General features: G+C 41.5%; 1 protein-coding gene across 2 annotated transcripts in view; it reads left to right on the top strand.

The window, feature by feature from the left end:
- Window positions 1–9,323, top strand: part of LOC106566890 (plexin-A1) — a 280,529-nt gene that overhangs the window by 246,460 nt on the left and 24,746 nt on the right. For both annotated transcript variants that reach the window (XM_014135443.3, XM_014135442.3), the window contains exons 17-20: window positions 3,972–4,065; window positions 5,515–5,751; window positions 6,851–6,994; window positions 8,127–8,361. In XM_014135443.3, the coding sequence (XP_013990918.1) occupies window positions 3,972–4,065; window positions 5,515–5,751; window positions 6,851–6,994; window positions 8,127–8,361 (710 nt within the window). The remainder of the gene's footprint in view (window positions 1–3,971; window positions 4,066–5,514; window positions 5,752–6,850; window positions 6,995–8,126; window positions 8,362–9,323) is intronic.

The following is a 9,323-nucleotide window of genomic DNA, read 5'->3' as shown; positions in this document are numbered from 1 at the left end:
TAGTAGTGGTTTCTTTGCAGCAATTCGAATTTATTGACATTTTCCAGATTGACTGACCTACATGTTTTAAAGTAATGATGGACTGTAATTTTTCTTTGCTTATTTGAGCTATTCTTGCCATAATATGGACTTGGACTTTTACCAAATTAGGCTATCTTCTGAATACCACCCCTACCTTAAACGCATTAAGAAGGAGAAGGAAAGAAATTCCACAAATTGACTTTTAACAAGGCATTGAAATTAATTTAAATGCATTCCAGGTGACTACCTCATGAAGCTAGTTGAGTGAGTGCCAAGAGGGTGCAAAGCTGTCATCTAGGCAAAGGGTGGCTACTTCATTTGTTTAACACTTTTTTGGTTACTACGTGATTACATGTGTTATTTCATCGTTTTGATTTCTTCACTATTATTCTACAATGTAGAAAATATTAAAAATAAAGAAAAAGTGTGTTTATGTAAGTGTGTGTGTCCAAACTTTTGAGTGGTACTGTATGTATGTATATATATATATATATATATATATATATATATATATATATATATATATATATATATATATATATATTATTGTTATAGTTTTTTTTTACAAATTAGTGCACTGGGCCTTTACTAGTCCTGTATTAGCGGACTGATATCACTGTCTGTAGGTCGAGCAAAAATAAATGAATCTGCAGACTAGCTCCAGAATGGGAAAATTATTGTCAATTATATTCTTCTTACTATAAAATCAAATAAGCTAATATTAAATAATGGTTTGGGACTGATAGCCCATCTTGTCTGCTAAAGGAACAAGCCTACAGCCTATGACATGGAGCATAGCCACATAACATACAGTAGGACAACTCATTCTGTTCTTCTGAAATACATTTTCTTCATATCAGAATGTTTCTTTAGACCTGCTAAATCAAATCATGGATTTATTGTGATGTTGTATATTAAATTGGTTTATTATACTTTTTTAAAATGTTGATGTTCCAAAGACGCATCAGCGGCTTGTACGTGTGGAGACCTGGATATTCTAAACATGTTTATGGAGACCTGGATATTCTAAACGTGTTTATGGAGACCTGGATATTCTAAACATGTTTATGGAGACCTGGATATTCTAAACATGTTTATGGAGACCTGGATATTCTAAACATGTTTATGGAGACCTGGATATTCTAAACGTGTTTATGGAGACCTGGATATTCTAAACATGTTTATGGAGCCCTGGATATTCTAAACATGTTTATGGAGACCTGGATATTCTAAACATGTTTATGGAGACCTGGATATTCTAAACATGTTTATGGAGACCTGGATATTCTAAACATGTTTATGGAGACCTGGATATTCTAAACATGTTTATGGAGACCTGGATATTCTAAACGTGTTTATGTTAATTAACGGTCAATTACAGTGAGAAGCTTTTGAATGACAATAACCAGCTGACAAAATGTCATGACCCCCACAGCCCTACTTTTGGCTGAGAAAATAAGAGGACGTGGTACAGCTCATCTATCAATGATCAGAAACATTTATCAATAATGTAATAATGCAATAATGTAGCCCAGATCAAGTCCATTATTTTCATCAGTCGTGTAAAGGCAACACCAAAAGCCTGCAGAGGTTGTGAAATATGAACATGAGACTGACATGCTTTTGAAAATAAGATTGTTATTCTTTTCTATTGGTATCATGATGTAGATACTCTCAATGTAAGACCCTACACCCTGCTCCCTAACAAAGTGGAGGAAAGAGATGAAATGTGGTTACAAAAATGCATGGGCTTGGGTTCTGTTTCAAAAATAACTTTTTTATATGACAGCCATTCCACGTGTTCCCGTGACACAAGCTGTGTAGGAAAAAATATTACTTGTATTTTATACTGTTATGTTCCATTATATTGTTACTGCAAAATATGTGTGTGTTGACTGTGATCAGGGCAGGTGTGTATTGTCTGTTAAATGAACTAAATAATGAACTATTGATTTCATTCATTTGGACGTAACATAAATAACCTCAAAATATGCCATTCTATTGTTTTGAAAATACATGTTATTAGTCTTCTAATGTTTCTTAGGACCTTTCTAAACAAATGAATAATAGATGTGTTTTTGATGGTATATATTCAATGGGTTTATTAAAATAGATGCCCACCCTCATCTGCTCACCACTCCCACTCGCCGGCATGCCAGCATGTGCACGAGGGGTATAAAACCTGCATGCAGGCAAGAATGTGGTCAAAATGGGCCTGTTTGTAAGGGGGTAATATAAACTTTGCCCTATTATTTTTACAGGCAAAATACCTTAAATCCTTTGTGAAAGCGGTATAAGCTACTTTGTCAAAGCCCAGTGGAGCCATGTTGCTGCTTAAAGTGCAATTTTGCCCATTTTCAACCTCATATTCATTATCTTCAGCACCAAACCAGTAGGGGTGTAACAGTTCACCAAACTCACGGTTTGGTACATATTGCGGTTTTGTGGGAAAATTAAATGCCAATAGTTACTGTAGTACATTTTTGTTTATTTGAAAGGTGCAATATGCAAAAATCGCTCTGCCATTTCCTGGTTGCTAAAATTCTAATAGTTTGCCTAATTTCAGTTTATGTGACAAAACAAGCAATATATAGTGCAGAGAATCCATGTACCATCTAAACCGCTGTGAAAAATATTGTGTTTTCAGCTGTTTGAAGATGGTGTACAAAACCAAAAGTAAAAGATACAAAAACAAAACTTAAGAACGGGAAGCATAGAAATAGCACACTTAGAACATACAGTTAATTCAGAGAGTATTCAAACCCCTTGACTTTTTCCTCATTTTGTCAGGATCTTGACCAAGGCCCTTCTCCGCCGATTGCTCAGTTTGGCAGGGCAGCCAGCTCTAGGAAGAGTCTTGGTGGTTCCTAACTTCTTCCATTTAAGAATGATGAAGGCCACTGTGTTCTTGGGGACATTCAATGCTGGAGACATTTTTTGGTACCCTTCCCCAGATCTGTGCCTCGACATAATCCTGTTTCGGAGCTCAACAGACAATTCCTTCGACCTCATGGCTTGGTTTTTGCTCTGACATGCACTGTCAACTATGGGACCTTAAATAGACACGTGTATGCCTTTCTAAATCATCTCAAGGATGATCATTAGAAACAGGATGCACCTGAGCTCAATTTCGAGTCTCATAGCAAAGGGTCTGAATAAATATGTAAATAAAGTATTTCTGTTTTTTATTTGTAATAAATTTGCAAACAATCCTAAAAACCTGTTTTCGCTTTGTCATTGTGGGGTATTGTGTGTAGATTGATGAGGAATTTGTTTTATTTAATCAATTTTAGAATAAGGCTGTATGTAACAAAATGTGGAAAAAGTCAAGAGGTCTGAATACTTTCCGAATGCACTGTAGATAGTGACTGGAGCTGGAGCTGGAGCTGGGGCTGCACTGGTGGGTGAAGAGAGAGAGTATATTCTCTGTTGGTTATTCCCTGAAGCGTGTACCTGAGGTAAGAGGGCTTTTTCACATAAAGAGCCGGGCTGGAGGTATAGGCTCTACACAAATAACAATCTGTGGAGAAAGCCTGCTTTAAAGAGGCAGCCTCAGTCCCAGCCTCATGCCCAGCCTCATGCCCAGCCTCAGCCAGGAGCTGCCTGTCCATGCATGCAGGAGGAAGAAAGTCGACTGCAGAGAACACAGCATTCACCAGGCTAGATAAAGGAAGGCAGGAGGGATGGATACGCGCTATGCTTGCCAGACATAGTGGGTGTTGTTATGCACTGGTTTCCAGACACTGGGACTGTAAACTCCATTTGTGACTGTCTCCTAGGACCTAAAGTACACCTACAACACATTTTATATTCCGGGGGTTTTATTCACGACTTACCCACAGCTGGCAAATTAATATACTTCAATCTACTGTATGTTGATTGTCTAATACTTTTCTATGCAGCCTCATATTTACATATTTGTTAACAAAGTCATTTTTTTCTTTTGTCAGTGGTGGAACCCTGTTGACCGTCAGTGGAACTAACCTGGCCACCATCAGAGAGCCTAAGATCAGAGCCAAGTACGGCTCCGCCGAATCCTTCCATGTGAGTATGGACCTAGCCCAGACCCCTTCACAAACACCTCACTCACACACATCTCGTCGCGTGGTGTGTCTTCCATGGGTGGCCATCAGACTCTCTGCCGGTTGTTCTGCCAATTCTGTCTCCTGTTTCTACCCTGCTCCTTGAAACAAAACATCCAACACTCCCCCAGGCCGTTTAACCTTTAAAATGTCCCAGGATGACAAAGCGGTGTTGGCAAGTCGCCCCTCACCCCCTCACCTTGCACCATGGGGCTCCATTAACCTTTCCTTCAGTTCTACTGGAAGAGAATCAACTTCTGCTTAATGACCTTGTTCTAATGGCCCGTCCCTTGTGCTCCGTCCACACTAGCTTCTGCTCTAGACACGATGCTGCTGAGGTCCTTGTGTTCAGTGTTGGTGAACATGTTAAGTGGTCCATGTAGAGAAGCATACAGCGTAGGTGAAGTGATTGTTACAGTTCTGAATCTACTAGCAATACCTGGAGACATAAAAGCCAACACAGCAAAGCAGTAATATTTTCTTAGAATGTTTAGCTGGGAGTTAGAGAAACTGTAATGAGATGCATATAAACCAATATTTGAATGGGTTTCTAAGTAACATGGCTCCTCTAGGGCTGTGGTTCTGAACTGGTTTTGCCTCTGGACCCAAATCTGACCAGGTTGTCTCAGTCGCGACCCAATATTCACATTGTGAGAAAGAATCGCCAATATACAATCTGGAAAACAATTTGTAATGCTATATTGATAGTAAATGTAGCAATTATATTACAAGGGAATGACATTCCCACCTCTTTCATTGTCAATAATTACATTTGGCCCATATTTCTGATGACGAACGTTAATAAATTCACTGGTTTGAGACCACAAAATCCACCAAAATAGCACTGCTAATATCTCTATAATGAAAATACTGGGATTAAAGAAAACATTTCAAGAGATTCAATTATTAAAATCTGTAAATTCATTATCATTTCAAAAAAAGTTATACCTGCTTAAAGTCATTTAAATTCAGATTAGGGTATTATTATTATAAAACATTTTTTTAAGGAACTCAGTCTGGGTCTCAATTTACTCTTGAAAAGTTATAATAGTAGAATGCACAAGGTGAATTAATAAATTGGCTAGTGCATCATCAGTTCCTCTTGTCATGTCAGTCATTGCAGACCTTAGAGAGCTATTTAGAACTGGTCAGAAATGTCCAGATCAACTAGCCCATGTCAGCTAAAGTTTTTTAACTAGGTTTTTTAACCCATAGATTTTGTTGAAATGTTTGCGTCACTCAGATGTCTCACAGACACACATAAGACATGGCAAAATGCGTTCCCAAATAAAGCAAGGGGAGGCCGAGAGAAAAGGGGTGGGAACCACTGTTTTAAGGGAACATACAATTTGTCATCTCACACTTTCCTAACCTCTTTTATTTACTATTTTCCTTCCCCCGTCCCGCTCAGAACTGCACAGTGTTTAATAACTCAGTGATGGTGTGCCTGGCCCCGTCGGTAACTGACTCCGAGAGGGGCTTCTCAGACACAGGCAGTGGGCCGGATGAGATCGGCTTCTACATGGACAACGTCCACGCTCTGATGGTGGTCAACGAGACGTTCAGCTACTACCCTGACCCCGTGTTCGAACCTCTCAGCCCCACCGGAGTCCTGGAGCTTAAACCCACCTCCCCTCTCATCCTCAAGGTAAGAGAGGCAGCAGGGCAGAGTGGTTGGAGTGGGGGTGTACACTGAGGACCAGAGAGGCTCAGTCATTTCAACGAGTCACAGAAATTGAAATTGATATTTTCAAGTGTCTACCAGGGAATTCTCTTTCACCTGTCTATCTTATAAACCATTCATGTATTTGTATTTGTTAATCCCTTTTAAAATACAGTGTATACTATTATATAAAATATATTTTTACGTTTTTGGATTACATCAAATGTAATCCGCCGGATTTTTCGATTTAGATGATACAATGTTTCATGTATCCCTCAGCTCCAGCTCTAAACGTCAACATTGGGACGGTTGTGCATCCAATTATCCTCTGAGCCAAAATAAAAAACAACAACATAAGAACCATCATTGAAAATGAAATGTATTAACTAAACCTTTTCTGATTGCAGAGAGAATCCCCCGCCTGGTTTGTTAAAACTAACCTTCACATTAGCACAGTGATGAGAATAAGAAAATGTAATTTGCTGAAATAATCAAGGGTATTTTACGAGATGTGCATCGCATTCGCCATGCAGTTAATTTTTCATCTGGTGCGCGGGGTGGTGTGTTGGGTGCATGGCTGATGCAGGGTGAAATGATCGTGAATAGAATGCATGCCTGAAGTGTTCCACGGCGTGACCTGCCTGGGAGGAGCCCTGTGGAGAGAGGGATTGGAAGACTGAGTCTTCACCTCTCTCATGCTGCTAGAGCAGTGGGTGGCACAACAGCTCTCTCTCTCTCCCCCCACCTGCTCTTCTCTGCCACCCTTCTGTTGTTGCTGCTCTCTCTCTAGAGTTGAAGGCTACAGGGCTCAATGGCCTCTCTCTGACACTTAGGCAAAGAGAGATGCTTGGGAAAAAAAGATATGTTTTCCAAAGCTTTTGTCAGATTGAAATTGTGCGACCTCCAACATCGGCGGTGGCTCCATACGAGCCCCGCCAAAGTCTGTCACATTATAGAACATATCTTGCCTTGCTACTGGTGCACGGCTTTGTGTGATTAACTCTGTGCTTGGCCTTGGTTGAAAGGATTGGGTCAGATAAAAAAGATGAAACATTTGACACTGTTTTTGTGTGTTTCCTTCCAGGGTCGTAACCTAATCCCTGCAGCGCCTGGTAACTCCAGGCTGAACTACACGGTGTTCATCGGGGAGACCCCCTGTGTTCTGACCCTGTCTGAGACTCAGCTGCTGTGTGAATGGCCCAACCTCACTGGACAGCACAAAGTCACAGTGAGCACTTACTCTATACCATTTCACATGGCACACGACTCACCTGGACTGAGTTCACACTGTCTCCCTTTGCTTTGTTTTATCTAACCTTTATATATACTCAAGATGGAATTGCCTCTGTACATTTTTTTCAGTAAAATACTACAGCTAATTTCAGTGCACTTAGTATTTTTTCGGTTTCCCCAAGTACTACTTTCTATTTATCCTCAAATACACACACACAGTCCCCTCCAAACGTATCTCTACTAGCCTCTCCAGTCACACTATCTGTGTGACATTTACTAGTCTGGAAAAACATTGAAAGTAGTGACAACACATCCATGTAATTCAATATGATGGCTCTCCAAACTACCAGTAGGCTTGGAGCTGGATTCTTTTTGCTTTGCAACTAAATGTCATGTTGAATATTGGAGAAATACCATTTTCATGGGTTGGTATAGTAATTCATTACTCTTGACAATGGCACTTTAAAAATAGAACAGTCTGTTTCCATCCGCTCTGTGCTGGGCTGTGTGTTGTGTGTGTTGTGTGCGCTGTGGGGTGTGCTGGGGAGAAGGGCACAGCTGTGTGTTCTATACCCTGTGTAAAGTGACCTACATACAGGGCCCCCAGTAGGCGTCCGGCCCAACTCACAAGGCTATGTCTCTGTATGTGTGCACAGCTGTGTGTTGGCGGCTGTGCCTCCTGCAAGTTTTCTAAGAAACCTTTTAAGGCCTTCAGGTTTTTCTGTTCTCATCAGTCCCTTCCCTGTCAATACAATAGAAAGACCATGATGTTTAGAAACTGTCATCAACAGGAGGAACTTTTAGCACCTGAACCAAAACAACCCAATTTTACAAGTGTTTAACATTCTTTGACTGTGTTAACTTGATATTTTAAAGTGCAGTAATCATTGCTCATCGAAATACGTATCAACCCCCCACTGAATACTTTGATTTGAGATATTCCAGTGATGGGTTCTGTCAGACCTGCTGCGTTTATGTAAATGTGGTTTTTTAGAACCCATTCCCAGTGTTTTACTCCTATTAATGACTTTGGTTCCTGAGGGGTAGATTCTTTCACTGTAGTGATTGCTTTGTTTGATTAGCACTGTGACGTGTTTCTGTGTTTTTTTCTGTGTGTGTGTGTTCAGATCCGGGTGGGTGGGTTCGAGTACTCCCCTGGTACTCTCCAGATCTACTCAGACAGCCTGCTGACCCTGCCTGCCATCATCGGTATCGGCGGAGGTGGTGGTCTGCTGCTATTGGTCATCATCGCTGTGCTCATCGCCTACAAGAGGAAGTCCCGCGATGCTGACCGCACCCTGAAACGCCTGCAGCTGCAGATGGACAACCTGGAGTCCAGAGTGGCCCTGGAGTGTAAAGAAGGTACGGACAGTCACACACTCTTTCAGTCTCTCTTTCACCCCTCTCTCTCTCTCTCTCTCTCTCTCTCTCTCTCTCTCTCTCTTTCTCTTTTCTTTCTCTCTCCCTCTCTATTTTCTCTCTCTCTCTTTTTTTTCTCTCTCTCTCTCTTTCTCTTTCCCCCCTCACTCTCCCTGATTCATAATCACTCTCTCTCTCTCTCTCCTCTCTCCTCTCTCTCTCTCTCTCTCTCTCTTTCCCCCCTCACTCTCCCTGATTCATAATCACTCTCTCTCTCTTTCTCTTTCCCCCTCACTCTCCCTGATTCATAATCACTCTCTTTCTCTCTTCCTGTGTGGATATGTGACTGTGCTGTAGCTGCACTGTCCAGTCGTCATGGTAACAGGTTGGTGTGGCTGATGCGAGAGGGCTGCTTGCTCTCTGGTGGTGTGGTCGCAGTATCCTCTGAACGTGTGAGTGTGTCTGTGTGTTGTGTGGACAGCCAAGTTGGTGTTGTCGCTTTGACGTTTTGAGGTGCGTCTATGCTGCCCACTGAGAGATGGACGGAGACTAATTGGTCCTTATCTGTGGCTGGCCATCCGGAGGGTCATAGCCTTGTCAGTCTCAGCCCACAGCCTGTCGCCAAACACTGATGGATACAGAGATGGGGAGGAGAAGTCTGGCAGGGAGAGAGAAACGGGGACTGTGTGGGGTCAGATCGACCAGTACAGAGAACATCGGAGAGTGATTGAGTTAAAGCAACTGTTACTCCACGTGTACACCTGATAGAATTAGCATTCTTGCCACACATGCTCAATACAATGCACATGCCGTGATTTATTTACAACAAAAACAGCAGCAGCACATAACAGACATGAGTTCATTTACACACCAGTCTCAGACCTGACAGACCAGCAGCAGCAGACAGTGATCTACACATCTGCCTCTGTAGCTGGGAAGTTTGGGCAACGATGTGAGGTAAATAC

Source organism: Salmo salar, chromosome 13, assembly GCF_965601325.2.
Source record: "Salmo salar chromosome 13, fSalSal1, whole genome shotgun sequence".
Taxonomy (NCBI): domain Eukaryota; kingdom Metazoa; phylum Chordata; class Actinopteri; order Salmoniformes; family Salmonidae; genus Salmo; species Salmo salar.
The sequence above is the reverse complement of the archived record's forward strand: the minus strand, read 5'-3'. Positions and strand labels throughout refer to the sequence as shown.